The 23,348-nt window shown below is 44.0% G+C and overlaps 1 protein-coding gene across 1 annotated transcript in view; it reads left to right on the top strand.

The window, feature by feature from the left end:
- Positions 1-9,175: 9,175 nt before the first annotated feature.
- LOC146806088 (transmembrane O-methyltransferase homolog) overlaps positions 9,176-23,348 on the top strand; it is a 72,874-nt gene continuing 58,701 nt past the window's right edge. The window contains exons 1-2 of the mRNA XM_085620585.1: positions 9,176-9,437; positions 11,410-11,606. Of these exons, the coding sequence (XP_085476711.1) occupies positions 9,176-9,437; positions 11,410-11,606 (459 nt within the window). The remainder of the gene's footprint in view (positions 9,438-11,409; positions 11,607-23,348) is intronic.

Raw genomic sequence — 23,348 nt, 5'->3', positions numbered from 1 at the left:
GCGACCACAAAGCTATGTACTAATGTTTTGCGACCGCAATTGCAGTTGAAAAACACTCCCAAATGACCACCTACTTCGAGTAGGTGGTAATGCATTCGCAAATGGGAAGGGTCCCCAGGGGACCCCTTCCCCTTTTCAAATGCATGCAATATTATTTTTTAAGAGCATGCAGGGGTCCTGCTATTAGAAAATGAAACAAAAACGTTTCATTCTTTCTTTTTTAAATGCATCCTATTTTCCTTTAAGGAAAACGGGCTGCATTTAAAAAAAAAAAAGGCTGCTTTATTTAAAAGCAGTCCCAGACATGGGCTGCTGAGTCCAGCAGGCCACCATCCCTGGGAGAGCCTGTCATTCCCCAAGGGCTCGCAAATTACGAGAGGCTCGTTAATGTTGCTCTGTTATAAAGACCTGCTGCATTCGCCCTTTCCACTCACCATCACTCTCGCATCACTAAGACCACCACCTCCTTAGTATGCCTTAGATGCCTCACTGTAATATTCCAAAACTGAATAAATGCAGAAGCACAAATTAACTCCAGCCATTAGGCTGGAAGAGAAGTTCCACTTCGCAAATATCAAATAATAGTAAATCATTGATATGTTGAATTAACTAAATGTGTTAATATGTACAAGTGCCATTCATTCAACGTGTTTATTTCACATATACAGAACCTCAAAACTCCCCAGTCGATGGAATAATCGTCCCCTTGGCTAAAACATGAAGTCATGTAAAAGAGCAGGTGAGCACAAACACACACAACAGGTGACAGTACAAAAGTTGATATAGTCGTGTTAAAAAGGATGATCTGTGTGCCTTGCTCCATCGTGCAGACCAGGGCTGGTTTCATCAGCCGTCGCATTGCAGGTAACCTGAGCCCGTGGCCCTCTCAGGTGACGGCCTCCTCTTCTGTTCAGCACTGGAAGGCAGCCTGCCCCTACCTGGGATCCATTATTGATGGGGTCCTGCTGTCCGGTGTACAGAGTGCGCGTCACCAGGACACAGACGGCTCTCCTGGCGGCAGCGCAAGTGGCGACGACGTTTCATTCCTGGACGCTGCTGTTCGGATAGAGGCTCTTGGCCAACCTCAGGTGCAGCCCGTAGAGTACAAGAACAGGACACCAGCCACCAACAGGTAGGAAGGAAGGGGCACTTTCTAGGTCCGACTTCAGCCAAGACTCTTCGTTTTACTAAATGTGAAGAGGGAGCGGGAGACATAGTGTGAGAGGGGGTGGGGAAAGAGCACGCATATGTGTGTGGTGTGTTTAAATACACTTACAAGGGCTTTCAACTTGATGTCTTCATCCACTGTCCTGCTGTTGTGTTATGCACATAATTCTTCCTCACACTACAGCTTACACTATGGGGCAAAGAGTCTGTCCACTCCAGCTATTGGCTAACTTCACTGTGAGTGACAGCATTCTGTTCTTTCACAAGGAGGACACCCACACACAAAGTAGTTCCTTTCTCTGCCAGGGACTAATTATGGCAATACATGTTTTTTGAGACAAAAACTATTTTTCCTTTTAGCCAAGTGATTTTTGTGTTTTTCATAACAGCGAGAGCCCAGCAGCTCCCCAACAATAAAGTGTTGCAAAAAAAAACAACAACAAAAACAAGCATAGGTAAAGCCAAATGGCTGGTACCCAATGCCTGACCTACTTTTTTGCCATTGCTTGTTGAATATATCTTAGGATCCAACCTTCATACTGATGAAATTTATGTATTTACAGAGTTTTAGAAAGTGTTGTTAGTCACCTTTTGGCCAATTCAAATGTTTTTTTTTTACCACAAATTAGTCAGGGGCGGAGCTTGGACAATAAGATTGGGGTGTGAACTTCAGATTTCCCAACAATCACACTGGCATATCTTGCGAAAATATAATGTATGAGAAGAAGGGCTAGAGGATGGCTTAACGGGCACTGCGTATTGCTAGGAGTACATAAAACACAATCTTTTTCAATCTAACCAACATTTTTTAAACAATTTAACACAAAGGTGAAAGAGCGCACGCATGTGTGTTTTTGTCTGTCTGTATGTGAACACCACAAGTGAAATTTGACAGACACCTCACCATACCCAACCAAAAACACTTGTACCCAACTATTTACTACAAAATACATTTTGTAGGGCGGTGTAACACCCCAAACACACCGCCTGAAGCTACGCCCCCGAAAAGTAGTTTTCTGCACGTGTTAGGCTATTATTCATGTTGAGGGAATGGAGTGGTAGACTCTCTGGTTCAAGTAATGTAGTAGTTCCTGAGAAGGGATGGTGGAAGATAACAGTAAAAAAGAGGCAGCGCATAGAGGTGGAAATGTTAGTGAAGGCGAGCACATAGGGTCCAGTTTGGAGATAGCGTGGCCACCCGTCGTCTTTCTTCAATGTCTGTGGCTGGAATCGTGCTGAGCTTCTTGTATAGGATCGTTGATTATGGTCGGGAATGTTAGTTAACTTGTCAACCTGAAGTTCTGTTTCTGCTTCATCCTTCTGTTCCTGGTCCTCAGCGTCAGTGAGTGTTTGATCGGGTCGAAGTAAGCTTAGGTGATCGTGTTCGGGCTTACGTGTTAGTGAAGAACACGGGGTCTGACAGGAAAGATAGTCCTTTTATGCTATCACTCCCTTTGCAAATTCTTGCAGAATAGTAACGATTTGGGAAGCATTACAAACTGAAAGCTGTTGAGATGGGGTCATCGTAAATGGTTTAATGTATTCCTTAGTTCTGGCTCTTGGACCCCAGGGTGTCTGCTTGTCTTCATGCCTTCATGTTTTTTATGTTTGACTCTGGGCTGGAGGATCTCGTAATACTTTGATGATCATCTTTAGACTAATTGTGTTGATACTAGAAGTGTTTCGTTGGTCAAATAGAGTCAAACAGATCTGTAATAATCGTGAAACCTAACCATGGGTTGATCAGTGTCTACCTTCTGCAGTGCTCCTCCTAGGACAGCCAGTGGATTCTGAGGCAGATCAATTCTCAGACATCATTCTGGCATTGCCTGCATTGGTTGTTTCCCTTCGTAGGATGTTGAACACTCCAATTTGCAACCATCACAGCATTCGGGTTTAACAGTCCATTTATCCAATTACCAGCAGCTCTCGTCAGGAAAGGATCAACACACTTATTTATTTATTTACTATCTCCACGTATAGTTACCAAGAGCTATCCCAATACAAATCATTAAAACATTCATACACCATCATATGAAAAACATAAAAAAATACAATGACAAATATTAATTGAATCAGGTAAATACAACAATGTGATTGCGTCAGCTATTGTATATATTACAGTTTATAAACATAGGTTTTAAAAGCCTTTTTCCATATACAGGGCTGGGCAAGTCCTGGACCTTACAATTACACAAATTACAGGATCGATCTATTTGGAATTAATTTTTATACGTCCAGTATTTTCCTTTATCTGCAAATTACCCATACAGAAATTGATATAAGATTGACGTACCTTCATGCCCAAATTAGGAACAAGTTAAAAGTTACAAATGAATTTGTCAGGCTGTGTCACAAACCTGCACTGAACACTTTTACAGGGTGTAGGATCAACCTGCAAACTCTTGAGATCTTACTATAGTCCTCGACCATACCTTTTGATTATTCTTTACCTTTCCTGATTGTAGTAGAGTTTCATTTATGTTCAAATCAGATTAAGAGTGTACCATCAATCGAGTAAAACATCCTGAACATCTGTGTCCTTGTGCACTTCGCCAGCTGTTGGGGAGCGTAAAGTACCTGTAGATGAATGATGAGGTTGTATCTATATTGCAACACCAGAGCATAGCCACGGAACTGTAGGCTAACCAAACCCGGATCGCGTCAGATACCTTCAACTGAAATACTTTGTGTTCACATTACATAAGTCACCATAAAAGGTCTTCACCTATAGTAAGTGGAAAGCTATAGGTAACAAGCATTCTGTGTCATATACCTTTAGTAATACTTCAATCTCACCCAGGGCTGACTTTAGGGCGGTGCTACAGGCGCGGCCGCACTGGGCGCTGACCGGGAAGTTGGGGGCACTGACCTCAGGGGGCACTGTGTTTAGCAATAACTTACATTTTAAAAGTACCTGCTTCAGAGTTCCTTGTGCGTCCAGTTTTCAGGCAGCAATAAGCAATAAAAATGTCAAGATAACTCTTGTGATTAATGCGCCTGCTAGAGAGAGAGATCCGAGTTTGTCTACTGGCAGTACTCGCCATAAAGTAGGGCAGAGGGTTATGATGCCAGCTGCAAAGAACAGGTCTGTGTTTTATGTGGATAGCTGGGTGGATTAGTAAAGGCAGATTTTACCAGCACTTTAAAACAAATGAAATGTATGTGAGAGAGGGGCTATGGAGAGATGAGGGGTACTTTTGTCGGGCGGTAGTGAGGGACTTCGAGGAGGTCATGGGGGGGACAAAAAAGATTGTCGCACCGGGCACCACCAGTGCTAAAGGTGGCCCAGATCTCACCTTCCCCCATAGCCAGGGGCGCAGCTTAGTCACTGAAATCAAGGGAGTGTGAATCTCACATTTCCCCACTAAACAAGGGGGGGAAATCAACATAGGCGCAGCAGACCCAATTCTGGGTCCCCAGACCCAACTACCTAGCTAAGAATGCATTTATTTGGGGGGAGGAGTGTCACACCGCAAACACCCCCCCTGAAGCTACTTTCCTACCCATAGCCTCAAAGAACTGAAATAAACCCATACCAACTGAGCAAACTTTGTTTTTTGTTTCTTGATGTCTTGCATATTGCTCCAAATAACCTTCCCAATACCCAGCTGTTTCCAACTTTTGTCATTGTTTCCCCCAACCTCTGAATTTTTCCATAACACAAATCCCTACTGCCATAATTTAATTTTCTGTTGACGTTTTTTACAAAATGTTTGTTTGTGGCATATATGGCTAATGGATCTAGCTACCTTTGTAGCCTTTTTTCAGATAGAGAAAAAACCGTGAATCTTCTTTGTTTATAAGGATGGTTAAAAAGAACCATCTAATGATGGAGCGAAACATTGGTCAGAACTCTGAGACTCCCGCAGACCTGCGGAGTATAAGTAGAATAATTGGGGTGCTAAACCACACTCATTTCGGCCCTTTATTAAAAAAAAATGTATAAATGAAATCATTCTTAGGACCATACAGTATTCAAATCCAACTAGGATGTATGGCTATAAGTACAATAGGAGAGCTGAAGGAATAGCCCTCTTTTCATTTGGGCCAGACTGTACAGTGATCAACAGAGTCAAAAGCACTGGATAACTTTTTGCAGCTCCGCAATCTTCTCCATTATCATGAGTAGTGTTATTTAGTAGGCGTGCGCATCCGTGGTGACGCATGTGTGCACTTACAAAATTAAACAGCCTATACTCGTGCTTATTTTTTTTTTTACTTAAAGCATCAGCACAAAAATACATGTTTGACTAGATACTCCAGTTTAGCTTTTCCCCTTGCATTCTGGGATTTGTGTTCTAATGTATCCCATTATAAAACCAGGAGTACATGTCCCAGAATCCAAAGAAAATACCAGGACTGGAGTAGATAGTTGTGTATGGATCTGGGATTCTCGGCAGGTTTGCACACCGCAGCATATCTTTCTGTAGGGGCATCCAACGTAGGTCCAGGATGATGGATCCAGGCCAGAATCCCAGCTAGCGACATAAAAGAAATGTCCGTACAATTGGATGAAATGGAATGCTTTCACATAGCCAGCAGGGATCCTCAAACCTTTCCATTAAACCAGCCCTAATGGTCTTATGTTGGACATCCCTGCGTACACTGTTGCGTGCAGTTGTACAATGTCTTTTCTCAGCACTCTGATGATCTCAGTTTGGGGACTACTGTGGACCCAAAGAACCTTCTGCAATGATCTGTGAGGATGTGAGGAAGAGCTCTTAAGTTGAACAACTCATCCAGACCAGGATAATGCTTTGCATCCTGGGACATGCCAAGAATGCAAGGTTAAACAAGCTGGACCTGGGATTGGGCTTTTTTTTACTTAAAGCATCAGCACAAAAATACATATTTGATTAGAAGTCCGGCCCTTTTCTCTGTTAGCAGGTCTTACAGTCGTTACTAGGGGGCTGGTTGGTAACTCTTTTTGCAAGTCACACTCACATGAATAAAAGTGTAAGCTTATGTGCAGATCTAAGATCCTTCTTCAAAGAACTAGGATCCACAGATATATACAGGAAGACAGGGCAGACTAGAGAAACCACAGATTATGGAAAAAGCCATGACGGGTCAACCTCCAAATTCTTGATCTGCATTGCGCTGCACCATATTACAGAAAATGTGCTGTTCCCTGGGCAGATGCAGACATCTCGTGGGGGTATCAGAGACACTCGGGACGGCTTCAATGCCCCTGGAATTATGTCTGCTACCTGTGGAATAACATGACACAGACTACCAAAACACAGCACACATTATTAAACCTACGTCAAAACACAGCACACATTATTAAACCTCCTAATATGGCAGTTCATAGCATATGACATATTGTAACATTAAAATTAACCTATGCTCAGCATAGGTGTAGGAGGCCCAGCACGAGCCACATTTTTAGGATAATGCACACCTAGAATTAAAGTTTGTACATTTATTTTAAATGGCAATCCTGGAAATTTTCTATGAGTCCTGTGTACTGCTCCTATGCTAGACACCTCTACCCTATCAGGTATGGAGTGAGGTACAGATGAGTGCAACAAACTTAACAACATCTTGCAGTGCTTAATTTGAGCCTGTGGTTTTTGGTGCTCAGCACTGGTACTTAATTGTCAACACCTGCACTTATGGCAGTCTGCCACATGGTGGCACTGTCTGTCTAATTTACAGTTGAGTTTAGCAGTTATTTATTAATTTAATATACATTAAAAACGGCTAATACCTGCTACCCAAGCCCTTTTTATAGCTTTGGTGGCCTGGAATAGTCTGAATTGTCACATTTGTAGGGTTGTGATGCTTAGTAGTTGTGTTGGTGCTGTCAATGGCAGAGATGGCATGGACAATGGGTTGTGCAAGTTGCAGAGGGCTCGTGTTGAGGGTCTTGGCACTTATTTGTTTGACAAATCAAGCACTTGTTTCTAGAAACATAATACATATGTACACAACAAAAGAAAAGAGGATCTAAAAAGAAAGTGGAAAAAATTATAAAAACAACAAGCGTTGTGCTGCCTCTTTCTAGCCACCTGCCATTATCCATTCCATTCAAGGCTTCTCAACAGATGTAACATCCAGCCTGGTGTGAGGGCTCAACCCAACCTCCAGATTTATATGTCTCACTCACAGCGAGTGAGACTTGCGCAATAGGTGTCTCAAATAAGGAAGCACCCAGCTTACTCACTTTTTCTGGTGCACTAATGTGCCTTAGAAGGTGAGCCACTAATGTGTACATTCATGTGATAACTTTGGACCTGAAGAAGTGTAATCTTGATCCCATCTGAAGGTAACGCATCATACTCACGAATAGTCAGCACTCAATACACACTCTGTTGATACTCATATACTAAAAGAGTGGAGTAATGCATATTGAAAGTACTTTATTTGAAATATATGTTTAGAACGTGATTAATAAAGTTATGAGACAATTTGCATACTTACATGACAGGAGACATTAACATAAACTGTCTTATTGTGAGAGATGTAACCAGGATGTGTGGAACTAGTGTTTAAGGTTTATGCGTATAATCTGACTTAATTATGTGAAAGTGTGCTTTTAATAACATCTCTGTAGTTGTTGCATTGGATTTATGCTTTTGCATTACATAAATGAGCACATATTTGTAATCCAGTGCACTAGTCAAAGTCGATAGTTAAATTGAGGCCTAATGCATATGTTAGTTTGATTTGACGTGTTATTTCATTTCAGCCTAACGTTTTCTGTTTTAGTGCAAGCTCACGTCGTAATCTCATGTTTTGTCTATGTTCAGCCTTCGCTGTGGAATGTTTTGTCTCATTTTGTTTCTACTGCAGGTGTGGAAACGCTTCATTAGTTAGAATAAAGAAGTTTTTGTCTTGATAAATAGTAAAGCATGAGAAGAAGGAGAAGAAGGAGTCAGTTGAGGAAATTGCGGTAACAAGCGAGGAGAGGTGTTCTCACGACAGAGGAATGGCCAAGGAGGAAGAGAGATAATTTGCTCTCTAGCTGGGAAAGGGGCTGAAAGTATCCAGTTGAGCCAGCGCTATGGAAATTTCTCATGGAGAAGTCACATGAGAGTGTCAAGTCAATGGCAGATGATATTATGTGCTGTGTTTAGTTGGGGACAGAGTCCATCTTAGGTTTCCTTAGAGAGCAGACCTATGCTTCTGCATGTGTGGCTTTCAGCTACTTGACCCATCGTCAGAGGTTTTTTTTACTGAAGACTCTGAACACTGACACCTTTCTTCTTATCTTATTTGATTACGCTCTTACTTAAATGCTTTAGAATTGAGTTGCCTTTATTAATAGTGTAGGGAAAGATACTTTACTCATGCTCGTTAAAGAGAATCATCTGATGCGATTTAACCTTCATGTATTTTTCTTGACTGCCTGAATCATTATTTTAGAGTAAGTCATTTGCTTTGCTATATAGGGTACATCTCTTAAGGAGATGTGGACTTACTTTGATATTTTTGTACCTTTCTACGATCCTGCTGAGATTAATCTACATTGATTTGTTTCTGAATTTATAATTAAACCTACTAAACTCAGATCGAACAGTCGAGTGGATTTATGTGTCGCCACATTGGTTGCGAATGAAAATTTGGTGATTTGTTTCCTCTGACCGCTCACTCTACTAGAAAGATCCGTCCCCTTTAGAGAGAATTGCGTAACTGGGCCTAGACTTTAACAGACCTCATTCAGATTTTGGTCGACAGGGTACTCTGCCAGAAAATATCAATGCCTTCAGAGGACCCGATGTGGCGGCGGCGCCTCTGAAAGCATTGAAACTCCTCCATGCAGGCAGAGTTCCCTAAATACGGTGGGTGGTAGTCAGTGTGGACTGAAAAGGCTCTTACCTCCGCTTCCTTGACAGAAGATGGGCCCCCCGCCAACGCCCACATCAGTCGACTTTTCTGTAAATGGGGAGTTCTTTATAGGACACAGATTATAGGGTTGACAAGTGAACGAGTCTATAGTGCAATCATTTCACATAACCTTGCTGCTGTTTGATTCCAGGCTCTTCCTCCTGCTTCCAGGATGGTCTCCCCGGCAATAGCCCTGGCATTCATTCCCTTCGTGGTCACACTGATTATCCGCTACCGCCATTACTTCCTGCTATTCTACCGGGCAGTGATAGTGCGCAAGCTGCAGGACTACCTGACTGGCATCCCCCGCGAAGAGCGTGCCTTCCAGTACGTTATGACGCATGCTATCCCAGGAGACCCCCAGCACGTGCTCGACACCTTCGACCAGTGGTGCTACCACTGCGAGTACCTCAGCAATGTGGGGCCACAGAAAGGTATGTGTTGCCACTTAAGGGGAATCCTTGGATTCACATCCTGTCCTCATTTCACGTGGTGTGATTAACAAAACATTTATTACAATCTTTTTCTATTTTGATTCTTTAATATGTTGTGTCATGCACAAGGCATCATGATGCAACCACTTCCTGCCATACTTGAAGATTACCATTTCAGTTAACCAAATTATTAGCTTAAACGTGTGTACTTATCAGATGTAATCATTTGTAAACTTCAATACAACTTTATTACAAGTAAAACACAGACTATTGTTGCACAAAATGGCAATGCACTGTAGTTGACCCTTCTGCAAGAGCATGTGCTGTTGAAGGAAGTGACATCATACCCCATTGGTTGCTTCACCTCTCACAAGTCATGGCCCCTCCCCATGCTCAACAATGGAAATAAACAGCATATTACACTCTGTGCATCAGCACATAAGCCACATATATTTGAAAGTGATAGAATTTGCACCTCTGTAATTAAGATTGCCATAGCAAAAAAAAATGTTTAATCCTTAAAACGTTGCTTATGCAGAGCCTTTTGACCACTGGGCACCAACCTCTGGTGAAACAAAGAGGCATATGTACAAACCCCTATCGCCACCGGAGCGTCACTTTTTTTGGATGCTCCGGTGGCGTAGCGCTATTTTCCATATTTACATGGTGGCGCTAAGCCACTTAGCCTGGCTTAACACCACCTTGTTAATATGCCCCTTTCCACCGCAGTCCACTGCAGCAAAGGGGTGTGCAATGGGCGCAGCGGGCGTACCACCTCAACACCCATTGCTTCTTGATGCAGCCCCAGATTTACAAGTGCCAAAAACTAACGCCATTGACTACCAGGCGTTAGATTGGCGATATGAGGAGAAATTATTAATTCCTCCTCGTTGTTTGCTCTTTCCATACTGCAGCACACGTGGATAGAGCAAATCTCCATTATTGATTGTTTATGTGCATGAAAGTGTCCCTTCCTGCACATAAACAATCATCCATGCAGAGCAGGCACCCTCACAAGATGGCGGCAGGGTGCCTGCTCTGGCGCTAGGCAGCTTTTTTTGCGCCAGTGCTAGGGGAAACACAGGGGTGCACTGTATTCTTGTCTTGTCAAATTTGGCTTAGCCCTGCTCTCCAACATGTTTTTGTAAATATGCCCCCAAAGTGCAGGAGACACGTACTGACATGTTTGGTGCACATTAGTCAAGGGGGGTCCAAGTTACGACAACATCTCAAAAAGTGAGGAGGGTTGAAGACTTGGTTGGCTCAGGTTGCATGCATGTACACGCCCTAGTTTTAGGGCAACCCAAGTTGGGGTTCATGTGGGGAGTGTACAAACATACACCCAACCAAGAAAATTTATCGAATAAACAATAGCCATACAAGCGGGTTAAGTTTTGTGTACTTTCATTCGTGGCTTTTCTTGTGGAGAAAGTCGATGTGTTTTTAGGTTTTGTGGCTCACAGAGTATTTTGTCCCCCTCAAACTCGAATAAACTTTAACTGAAGTTTCTCTCCAGGAAGTTCAGGGGTTGAATGTCTTTGAATTCCAGCACTTTTTCACCTTTTTCAACTTCAAAATGGTTTCACAGAACTATCTGTTTTTGGCTACAGGCACGTGGACGCAGTAGTTTTCTAGCTGTTATTGAAATATGACTTTCTCATCTTAAGTTCAAACCTTTTTTCATGTGGCCAGACCATGTGACACTCAACCACCTGTCTTTTTCTGGTGATTCATGTGACATAATTTAATATACATTAATCTAAATAGAAACCTTCATATAGTTACTGCTTTCCTGAACATCTGGCATAGCCAATGGTCCTTGTGGACCAGCATTGTACAACCCTGGCATAAATCACACATTGGGTTTTAAATTTAATATGTAGAATCAGGAAAGTCAGGAAAGAGTCTTACAATCCTTCTACTATCATCATTCTTTATTTCTGTTATACCTTGGCCTTCTTTTTCCTTGTAGGTAAGATCTTGGATCGTCTGGTGTACGAAAAGGCCCCTCTCAACGTACTGGAGCTGGGAACGTACTGCGGTTATGCGACTGTCCTAATAGCCCAGGCCCTGCCCCTGGGGGCGCGGCTCTATACGGTGGAGATGGATCTGAATAACGCGGTGGTGGCAGATAAAGTCATCCGCCTGGCGGGGTTTGATGACGACACGGTGAGTAACGTGGCTCCTACGTGTAGATCCCCCTCATTCCTATTACACAAATGGCGTCTACTGATTAAATGAGGCAGCCACTCCCCTTTATTCAGGTGCCTGGCCTTTATTGAGGTGTACAACCCAAGTGGACCATACTTCAGGTCAGCCTGTTGGTGGTAGCTGGTCAACCTATTGTGTTGCAAATGTTATTGTATTGCTAACTAATGAACTGCCTGTTTAGGGGAAACTGGTCAATGAAGTCATTGCTGATTGGTAAATCCTTGCCCCAGCAGGTTTGTGCATCGCGTTATTCATTGTGTTAGGGAATACAAGAAAAAGGCAGCACTCAGTAGATATCTTGGTCTATTTCTGAGAAGTCAAATGAATGTTGCGAGCAGGTGTGTTCTCTTCAGGGATCAGCTAATGCCAACATCCAGTGGGTTGCTGGAACCACAAAGTGCAAAAGGAGTCACACTCGATGAACTCAGGGAGGAAAGCTGCTAAACAAGCCGGCTGATCGACTGCCAGCCAAAGGCAGGGAGCCTACTCACAACCAATGGCTAAAGGCAATTGGATCAACTGCCAGCCAATAGCAAAAGGGAGGTGATTAATTCACTACCAATGGCTAAAGTCAGCCAGGACGACTGGCTTCCAATGGCAAAATGGCAGGAGGTCAACTCACAGCCAAAGGCTAAAGGCAATAGGGTGTACTGCCAACCAATAGCAAAAGGCAGGCGATTCCCAACCTTACTCATCTATGAGGAATAGCCACAGCTTTACATTTTGGGATAACAATTGAATAATTCCTCACACCTGGCAACGGATCTCTATTATGGAGCAAATACACCCATTTGCTTTGTTTTACTCCATAGTCCTTAGCCAATAACAGTATATGAGTAGCCAGTTGTTGGTTACTTTAGCTAGATGCAGACATATGTATGTATGAATGGGCATTTGTGTGGTGCAAAACTTGTTGGAAAGCAACAGGGCACTGCACACATGGAGCAGAGGGAGGGATACAAAACATGTTTGTTTGCTTTGAAACAGGTCACATGTCACTTCCTATCATGTACACGGATAGTGAACTATGAAAAGAAGAGTGCTCAGCATCTTGCAGGCGGTTTGGAGCAGTTCTGACGTCAGTGTGGATTCTATTAACTTTACCTGTTCTTCGTGGGTGCTACTGGGATTAGAACCGAGGACTGAAAGGATACTAGCAGTCACACAGTGTCCTTTACATAGAGCTATTGTGTGAATGTTTACTGAGTTAGAAGAAGTCAAATCAGGGACCTACTGGAGAGAAAGCCACTGTTGGATCACACAGAGTCTTTAATTAGAGTCTTTTTTTTGTTTGCTGTCCAAATGTTTGGAAGAATTCTGTTGTAACTGTTTGCTTGAAAGGTGGCTTCATATATTCAAGTCGACTGGTGTCAAGGTTAAGACGTACCTTATGCGAAAGTTGGGTGGTCCTACGATCTTTGCCTATAGGAACACAAATCAAGTTAACTAGAATACACATCGCACCAGTAGTTTATAAATGTGTAGCTCAAGGTTACCTTCGGTTTTGAGGGTTAACCGGTCCTTGGGGTGCTTGAGTGTGTTTTGTGGTCAGATCCATCCTGATGGTCCAGTGTGGAGTCGGGTGCCCGTGCTTATAGGTTTCCTTGCTTGGTAATTTTACTTGAGAGGACGATGGTGCGATGACTAGTTATTTAGGTCCTCGCTGCGGGTCTGTCTTGTGTAGGGTCAGTAGTTCTTTGTTACGAGCTTGTTTTCTGGTCGCGAGCCACATGTATTGTGTTATAAGCTGTAGAAGGTTCTTGCGGCGGGAGGGCCGTGATGCTTATAACGTCAACACTTTATAATGGGCTTCTGGGTATCATAGTTTTGCAGCTCACCTATGGAAACTTACATATAACTCTGTGAGTGATAGGAACATTGTCTAGAAGTGTTTATGGAGAAAATACCATATATTCCATGGGGAATAGGTCTTTGCTTTATAGAATGCACTGAAGGGTTCTAGTTCTAGGGAACAAATGTATTCTGGGTATCAGATTTTCAAAACACGTCTATATGAATTATTGCATGTAACTCTGTAAGAGGTACCCAACTACTAACTGCATGCAACTCTGCATGAGGTAACCATCTAGTTATTGCACATAACTTTGCATGAGGTAACCAACTACTTATTGCACGTAACTTTGTATGAGGTACCCAACTAGTATTGGGAACACAGTCCTGAAGAGTTTATGGTGAGTGTATCACAGATTCCTTGGGTACTGGGCCCTCATGCTCCTGAATGCGTCAAAGAGTTGAGGCTCAATGGTATACATATCTTGTGTGGAAGATAACCATCCGCTTGGTTTACTAGCTTGCCCTTCCTTTATTTTACTAGATGTTATCTGGATTTGTATCTGTACAGTATGGTTTGCCACAATGTTTTACTTCGAGTTAGAATACATATTGAATTTATTCCACTGTGTTCAGACCCATCAGGTGAGTGTCAAAAGTCAGTATCATGTGGGCCTCCTATCAGAGCAGTTATGTTTCTGTCGCTCCTCCTCAGGGGTTTGATTTCACTTCTCGGAGTATTGTCCATCGAATATGTTGTTCTGAATGGTTTATATTGTAGAAGTGTTCCCCTCAGGGACCATTTGGTGTTTTGCATTTTATCCTAGATTTACGCTGGATTATTTTAGATTTTTTTTTCTGATCTGTTTTGCCAATGTAGATCAGGCATATGGACACAGGACAGCAGGCAATACATGCACCTTATTACAGTTTGTAAATTATGTATGCTTGATTGTCATGTTGTTATATATGAATTAATATCCTTCAATTGTTTGATCATAGACCGTGCAAGTTCCACATTTGTGGTGTCCTGTTTCTTGCAGTACATCTAATTGCAACCTTTTCAATGTCCTGCCTGATTATCAATATATAACAAAAAGACAGGGCAATCCCTATAATCTTAAGAACCAGGGCAGGATCAATGTATCAACAAGCATTGGCATAGCCAATAGGTCTCGCCTTTGGGACCTTATAAGTGTTTAGCCATGCAACAGTTGCGTAACTAAATACTTATAAGGTCCCAAAAGCGAGACCTATTGGCTATGCAAAGCGGCCGTGCGGCCATGAAAGTGATCGCAATCACGATCAAACATCAAAGCGGCCGTGCGGCCGAAAGTGAAAGTAATCGCGGTAAAACGCGGCGCGCGCGCCCGCGCACATGCACTGTAGCTCTAGGCTGGCCTGGTAGCACTTTTTGGAGCCCTCTCAATAAATCTCGCCAGACCAGCGCATGCGCTGGGTCAGGCGAGACCTAAAACATAACAACAAAAAGACAAATAATTGCCCATATAAATTGTAAACCACCAGCGAAGAAAAAGAATAACAACCAGCGGAGAGAAAGAAAAGCAGATCCAAAAATTCTACATATTAACTTATGAAATATTAAAACATTTTGTGTAAAACTCAGAGTTTGATGTGATACGTGAGGTGTAAAAACGTGTGGCCCTTCCAGTGTCCTTGTTGGCCGTCCCTTAGGTTGCTTCTACCGGCTCTCTTATGATCATGACCTGATGATGGCCCTGGGCAAGTAAACTATTGAGGCTGAAACATCAACACTTGTTCTTAACAATATGGCCTGCTTTCTTATTGATTTATATCATACCCGTCTAAGCCCTGTGGCTTACATTAGTTATTGATTTGTAATATCTTGGTTCATACAGCCTATTGCTTGAAAGTTTTTTTCTTTTACAAATTCAAATGGTTCTGTGCCTCACCTGTCCCATCACTATATGACAATGTCGCTTACACACTACAACCTCCAAAACTCAAACTGTGTTAATGATCCCCTTGATTAATGCAGCCCAAATTTGGGGAAAGAATATCTGCGGAAATGACAGTGAAAAACATATCAATGTTTCTTAAACCAGTGCCAAAATAATGAGAAAAGTTTATCAAGGAGCACTCAGTATTCATTTCATGGATGTTTTTGAAAGCAAGATAATTGAAACATGAAGCATCTGTGCCTCCCTCATGTGCATCTTCTAAGCCACAATGAGTAATGATGTCAAGCTCTCCATCTACCTCACACATCTTTCACCAGGCGCCCCCTTTGCACAGGTGCTAACTGCATTCAGTTAAAAGGATAAGTGTCACTGGGTGACTGAGTGATTGTACTGGGGTGGTTCTCCTGTAAAGGCTTGAGATCCAGTTATTAATAATGCAGATTTATATGCGGGGATACAGTGGGCAAGAAATAAAGTGTGGAGTGGGAACCCCCATCACGTAAGTTCGGCTATTACAAGTTAGTCTCATAAGAATGGGGAATAACTGTGCCGACTCCGTTTTCTGGGCAAAATTCTGCAGGGAATTCCCTTTTCCCTGTGGATTACTGGTCCTGTTTACCACCTGCAATAAATGGGAGTGGGAAAGTGTAGGAAAGTGGCTCTATATATACTATTCCCAAATAGGTACAGTGTGTATAGAGTCCACAGTCCCCAGAGGTTTGACAGAGGCTGAAGTTAGATATAACCTTACTCTCTCAAGTGGTAGCTTGGTCAAGCAGTAAGGCAGTATCAGAGGACAGTGTAAAGCATTTGTTGTACACACTCAGTCAGCAAATGGTCTCACACACCCAAGAACTGAACTCTAGGCCAATGGTTTGTATAAAAATATAGGGTTGTTTTATTTTAGAACCAACAATAGGTATTAAAATATACTTTTTCAGAACGAGATGCTTTAGTTAAATACTTTGCAATATGCAATTGACTTTTGTAGGTAATAGTTACAGTTTGTTGCAATAGGCAACACAATTTCAAACACAATAATACATTGAGCTCAATGGGAATTTTAAGTTATATGCAATTGATTACTTTCAGGATTACTTTTCTAACTCCAGGACTGAATCCTAGATTCAGTCCTGGGACAGTTCTTGGAAACAAGAGAGTAAATACGTTTTAGTTACTGTTGTGATTTTTAAGCAATATTTTGCTATTTTAAAAGTTGACACTTAGAAACTTTTTCTGATCAAATTACCAAAGTTATCCTATGGAAGGAAATTCACTTATCAGGTAAGTGGGGTTATGGGTACTTTTTCTTGGTCAGTGTTGGATCCTAGATCCAGCACTAGTGTACCACCTGTAAGCAGTTGAGAAACTGCATTTAAGTTATACAGGCGATGATTTTTAAGGAATGTTTATAAGTTTGCAAAATCGACACTTAGAAGAAATTTCATAGAAAAACAGTCAATGGTTTCCTACGGAAGAAAATTCAAGTTACGGGTAAAGTAGGTTCTCATTACTTTTGTAACCCAGTGCTGGGCTCCTAGGCTCAGTACTGGGACATCTATCTAAAACAGGTAAGTAATTACGTTTTCACAGTTTGTACAATTTTTAATAAATATTTGTAGTTTTCAAAAATCGACACAAAAGAAATTTCACCGAAAAACAGTCAATGATTTCCTATGGGAGAAAATTGAGTTAGTGGTAAGTACGGTTTTGAGTACCTTTCAGGGTCAGTGCTGGGTACCAAGATCCAGCACTGGGATCTCGCCTAATAGCAGGTGAGTATTTCCGTTTTCGTTATTCGGTTGATTTTAGGTGAATATTTTAAAGTTTAGAAACTCCACACAAAAGAAATTTCAGAAGAAACCAGTCAATGTTACCCTATGGCAGAAAAGGGAGCTATCGGCTTTTGGGAAAGTACTCAACTGGCAGAGTTAAGGTTCTGGGCACAGACTCCGGGGTCTCCCAGGGTCAGGTAAGTACAGTTGCTACACCCTCAGCGGCACAGGGGCAGCCGAGTGCAGAGTGAGTTAGGCCCAATGTTATCCTACGGGAGGCAGGGGGGCCTTGGTTGATGGCTGCTGAGTAGCAGGCCACGCAGCTGTGGGAGCTTGACTCCTGGTCCCTTGCTCAGGGCAAATGGGGAAGTAGGTAGGAGTAGAAGTTGCACTGCCAGGGCCACTCAGGCGGCTGGGTGCAGGGTGCTTTTGAGCCATCGGGCGCTCAATGGATTGCAATGGAAAAGCTCAAGGACGAGCAAAGGCTGTAAGCTCGAGGACGGAGATTCTTCAGGTGCGCCCACCACTTTGAGAGGTAAGTTGGGTAGTTGGAGGATAGGTAGGTACCCAGGAGTCAGGTACAGGGGGCCGCAGGGCGCCGGGTGCATGGGTGCCTTTTGGTGTCGGGAAATCTTACCCTCTGTTGATCGCAGTTGGGGGGTCCCTGGTTCTGAGGCTGCAGGCGTCGTCAGAAGCGTCGAGGGGGGTCCTTGGGTGCCGGATTCGGGATCACAGTCGCCGGGGGGATGTCCTCGGGGCCTTTTTCCACCCCAGCACAGGCCAAGCTTGGCGGGTGCAGAGTGTGCAGGGTTCGCGTTTCCAGGCTGATGCCAGGGGTTAGATACTTGTTTTGAGCAGAGCCACTGCTCGTGGGAGTCCCAGATGCTCAGAGTCACAAGGTAGCCAGGTCCTCCGAGGTTTGTGAGGTTGCTGGCCACAGGAGGTGCGGGGATTTAGCAGGAGCAGGTTCGAGGGTCGGCAGGCCGGTAGGCCTGGGGCCAAAGCAGTTGGTGTCTTCCACTTCTTAGCAGCTGCATGGCAGGTCTTCTTTCTTCTTGACCTTCTTTGCTTTTTTTGGAATCTGGAATCTGAGGAAGGAAGGTTCAGGGTGCCCCTAAATACTGAATTGAGGGGCGTTACAGGTAGGTAAAGGGCAGGGACCACTGGGTCCCTGTCCTGGGGTGGGTACACCCCTATCCTGCCGCTCAGCTGTGGGAGGGGAGCAGTAGCCTAGTCCTGATTGGGCAGGGCTCCCCATCTTCAAGATGGCGAGAGCCCGGGGATGTGTTTCACCACGCCTCCCCCACCTGATGGGTGGGGCTGGCAGAGGCTGGCACACCCCCTGTCCTTTCTTGGGGTTTCCGGACAGTCTTCCCGCCAGAGTGGGGGTGTAGAACCGGTAGGGGCCAGTTGCTGAGTACAGCAAGTGGCCTGGAGAGGCTCACAAAGGCGGCATGCCTTTGAAGCTTCCCCTACCCATCCTGGGGGAGGAGACCTAGCACCTCACCCAGGATGTGCATTGTTGCAGGCCCAGGAGAGCGGATGACTCTCTACCCAGGGGTCCAGCAACATGTCTGCTGTGTGGCAGCCTAGGCAGCCCCTCAGACCAGACGTGGATTGTAGGTTAGGTTCAGGAGGCATCTCTAGGATGCCCTCTGTCGTACATGATACATTAAATCCTGCACTGGCATCAGTGGGGGTTTAATGTGCTGAGAAGTTTGATACCAAACTTCTCAGTCTTCAGTGGAGCCATCATGGTGCTGTGGAGTTTGTGTTTGACGAGCTCCCAGCACCATATACTCTTAAATGGCAGCACTGCACTTAAAGTGCCCAGGAATGGACCTGGGCACTGTAGGGGCACAGCGCTCATGCTCCTGTCCCCACACCACTGGCATAGGCACCCAGCTAGAGGGGTGGCTCATGTATGCCAGGGCAGTGGTTTGTGGGCATGGCACACAGAGATGTGTGCCATGTCGACTCTCTGTTTTGTCCTGTACCCAAACACTCAGCCTGCAAGGGCAGTGTGTTTGTGTTAGCGTACAGGGTCTCTAAGGGTGGCACAATAAGTGCTGCATCCCTTAGAGGCCTTCCCTGGTCACAAGGACCTGGGTACCTACGGTACCATTTACCAGGGGCTGACATGTGGCCAGGGTTTGCCAATTTGGGTTTTAGGTTAGGAACATAGGCCCTGGGCGTCTGATTGGCAGGAGTCCAGGGCACACTCAGTCAAAGTACATTCAGCAATTCAGCAAAAAGTGGGGGCATACCATGCAGGAAAGATGGCACTTTCTCACAGGGAGCGATGCAGGTTAGCGATGGGGGAGGGGGATAAGGGGGATGGATGGCAGTGGGCAAGGTGGGTAATAGCCTGGTGGGGATGTTCGTTACATACTCTCCTCATGCCATAGGAGAGTTTGGCAGAAGCAAAAAACTGGGTCGGCTGCTCTTTCAGACCAATCTGTGGAAGAAAAAAAAAATGTACAAAATCTACTTGGAACAAAGAAATCTGATGGAAATTACGATAGTCTTTTTACAGAAAATTCTGCACTGCAGATTTGGACTGTTCATATCCATGAGCAAGGAGGGTTACTCCCCTCCCCAAACACTAAGAAGTCCTCTGTGCCCACCTTCACCCCAACCCCCGAAAGGCCTTCCTCAGCCCCCAGACAACTGCATGTGTCGGGGCAGGCTGCACACGTTTTCCTTCCTGTCTCCCCCGTTGCTCGGTGTGTCAATACTCCGTAGACAATGGTGCACACGTAAACGCATTTCAAGTTACTATTTGTAGGCTCCTGTAAGATCTGGCGGCCTTGCTTTCTCCATTGAACTATAGCCCGAGGCTACAGGGCATCTGCTTGCACGAAAACCCAGATGTCGGCATCTGTAAATTTATGATCTAGCCATCACTGTCCATAAATACAAGCGCGTGCGGGGACGTAAGTGGAATACGATTCGACAACATGAACAAGAGGGACGGAAATAGCCCTGAAAGCGACGGCTCATTCGAGTTTGTTTGAAGTGTCTCCTCGCCTCGGCGGGGTATTTTATTCTCTGGATGAATACAACTCTTCCCTCTTCAGTTCCTCCTTACTGCAACTCACTTGCACAAGATACCTACTACAGACACCTACATTAGATCATGGCTGTCAAATTCACCCTTAAATTGCTGTAGGCTTTAGCATCTCTACTAAAATGCTAAAGGCTTCAGCAATTTTAGGTCTCGCTCCATACCGCTTTAGCTGTTTTGTGGAAACCTTATTGTGTACATTACAATTCATAGTGGGTGTTTGATTAGCCCCTTGCTCATGATTGAATAGACTTGTCTATCTATTTTCTCTATTCCTTATTCAATGGCTTTCCTCCCTATTCTAAGTGCCCTGCCCCATTATTGCTTCTGATTGGATGGGATGTGTTGTCCCCATCCCTTGCTTACTTGAAGGGTCTTTTTTCCTTCTTCTAGTACTTTATTGGAGCACAGGACTTTTTTCCCCTTCCCTTCCCTTCTTTTGTTCTCCCCCTACCAGCCATCCCTTTTCTTTGCTTTAACACCCGCTTGTCATTGCTCCCCACTTTTTGTTATTCACCCTGCTCTCCCTGCTTGTAATTGCTCACAGGTGCTTCTGCTGGGTTTTTGTAGAGCAACAATGAATTGCTTTTTAGCCATGCTAAATTATATGTATATATATATATATTCACTGAAAAAACCATAGGATTCAGGGGCGTTATAGTTAGCTAGACATTTCCCTCGTACAAAACCCTAGAAATTCCCCTGTTATAGTTAGTTCAGCTAACTATAACTCGCGCCCCCGCAATGCACTGCTGATGACGTCACAGATTACATCACACATGACATGGTTAGTGACATCACTGATGACATCACTGATGACATCTCAAATGACATCACTGATGACATCATCCATTGAGTATGTGTTTCTGAACAGTTTTAATATGTTTAATATATATAGGGAAAGGCCTGTTGAAAAATAAGTGCGTGTACAAGTGTGTGAATGGATGATTTTCTAGGTGCGTAACTGACTCTATAAGTGAGTCATTAAATGTATCTTACTGCAGACTAGTGACTAAACTGTGTGAATGTCTGTATGTGTCTGTGTGTTGGTGTATAAGTGGCTGCATGGTTTTGTGAATAGCTATATGAGTGTCTATATGGGTTATTGATGGGTTGTCTGAGTATCTGTATGGGTGCCTGAGTGTTTGTGTGGGTAGGGTGTGTGTGACTCTGTGACTAGATGTGTGAGTGGGTGATTCAGTGGGTGCATGGTTTTAAGAGTGCATCTGTGATGCACTGTATGGTTGGGTGAGTGTATGTATGGGTGTGTTAGTGATTGAATGTATATCTCAGTTGTACATGTGTCACTAACTACATATGTGAAACGCAGTGTATATGTGTGTAAGAGTATATAACTATCTATATGTGAGAGTGTGTGATTTTGGGAGTGGCTGTATGCGCCATAGTGCAAGGTTATCTGTGTCATGTGCTGTTTGTTTTTTTCTGCAGGAAGACACAGAATTTGTTAGTATTTTTATGAGTAAGTGAACTTGAGTGTTTTTAACTGTATAGGTGAGTACATTTTACTGTGATTAATTATTTGCATGACTGACTAGATGTATCAGTACCTCAATGGATGATTGGCGGTATGTGAGTGTCTATATAGGTGTATACATGCACAGAGTGACTGTAAGTATGAGTGACTGTAGAGGTGAGTGAGTGGACATGTATGTAGACCTAAAAGTCAATGAGTGGGTGAGTAGTTATTGGTATTGGAGTATCTATGGTTGTCAAAATGGCCGTCTGAAATTTTGAGTCTGTGTATCAAAGGTTATATTAGGGTGTGAGAAGATGCACTAATTTATCACATGGATTTTTTATTTATTTATTTAGGGAATCTTGTATAGCGCACAGATACCCCAACGGGGTGTCCCGGCGCTAATGTGAGTGCTGAAGCTGTGTCTGACTCAGTTGGTATCAACAGAAGAGAAAGGTTTTTAGAGCTCTCCGGATGGGGAGTTCCTCCTGGATGGTCCGAATGGACAAGGGTAGCTTGTTCCAGTGGAAGGAAGCACAGACTTGGAATGTTTTTCCCCAGAACGAACTTTTTTAACTCTGGGGGTAGATAGGAGATGTTTAGAGCTCGAGCGGAGAAGTCTGGTATTGCTTTATGGACGAAGGCAGGAGGATAAGTATGCGGAACCCTTTCCCTTGATAGCGCGATGAGCTAGGGTAAGTGCCTTAAATTCCGCCCTTTTATGAACCGGAAGCCAGTGCAGCCTATGTCGATGGGGAGTGATACGTTCACGAAGGGGGAGCCCACAGACCAGACGAACAGCAGCATTCTGGACTGTCTGGAGGCGACGCTGGAGGCCCAAGGAGAGACCAAGGTACAGTCCATTGGCGTAATCCAGATGGGAAGTGATTAGAGCCTGCACGATAGTTTTCCTAGTTTGGCTAGGGAGGAAATTGATGAATTTTTTCATCATCCTCATCTTAGAGAAACAGGCCGCCGATACCGACTGGATTTGTTTTTGGAAAGAGAGATTGGTATCCCAAATTACCCCGAGATTTTTGACTGAGTCTTTAGGTAAAGGGGGTGAACTCAGTTCAAGAGGCCACCACAGGTTAGGGTCCAGAGGCGAGGGCTGATGGAAAAATATAACCTCGGTTTTGCCAGCGTTAAGCCGGAGGGAATTGTTGTCCATCCAGCTAGCGATGTTACGGAGGCAGTTTTTCAACGGGTCAAAGGTAGATTGGGAAGGGGAGTCAAATGAAAACAGTAGCTGTATATCATCAGCATAGGAAGTGGCCTTGATTCCAGATTGAGTGATGATCTCGGCCAAAGGGGAAAAATAAACATTGAACAGGAGGGGGCTCAGTGAGGAGCCCTGGGGGACTCCCCACCTGAGGGGGCGACAGTCTGAGGTAAAAGGGGGAGTGAATACTGCCTGTGTCCGATTGAACAGAAAGGAGGCAAACCATTCCAAGGCCTTGCATTGTATGCCTTTTGCCTGCAGTCGGTCAAGGAGGACGAGGTGGGAGACGGTGTCGAATGCTGCTGACAAGTCGAGCAACACCAACACCGCTCTAGATCCCTCGTCTAACTTCCATCTAATGGCGTCAGCCATCTCAATGAGGGCGGATTCGGTACTATATCCAGACCTAAATCCGTGCTGTGAGT

The sequence above is a fragment of the Triturus cristatus genome, chromosome 8, assembly GCF_964204655.1.
Source record: "Triturus cristatus chromosome 8, aTriCri1.1, whole genome shotgun sequence".
NCBI classification, from domain to species: Eukaryota; Metazoa; Chordata; class Amphibia; order Caudata; family Salamandridae; genus Triturus; species Triturus cristatus.
Note: the sequence above shows the minus strand (reverse complement) of the source record. Positions and strands in the feature narration are given on the sequence as shown.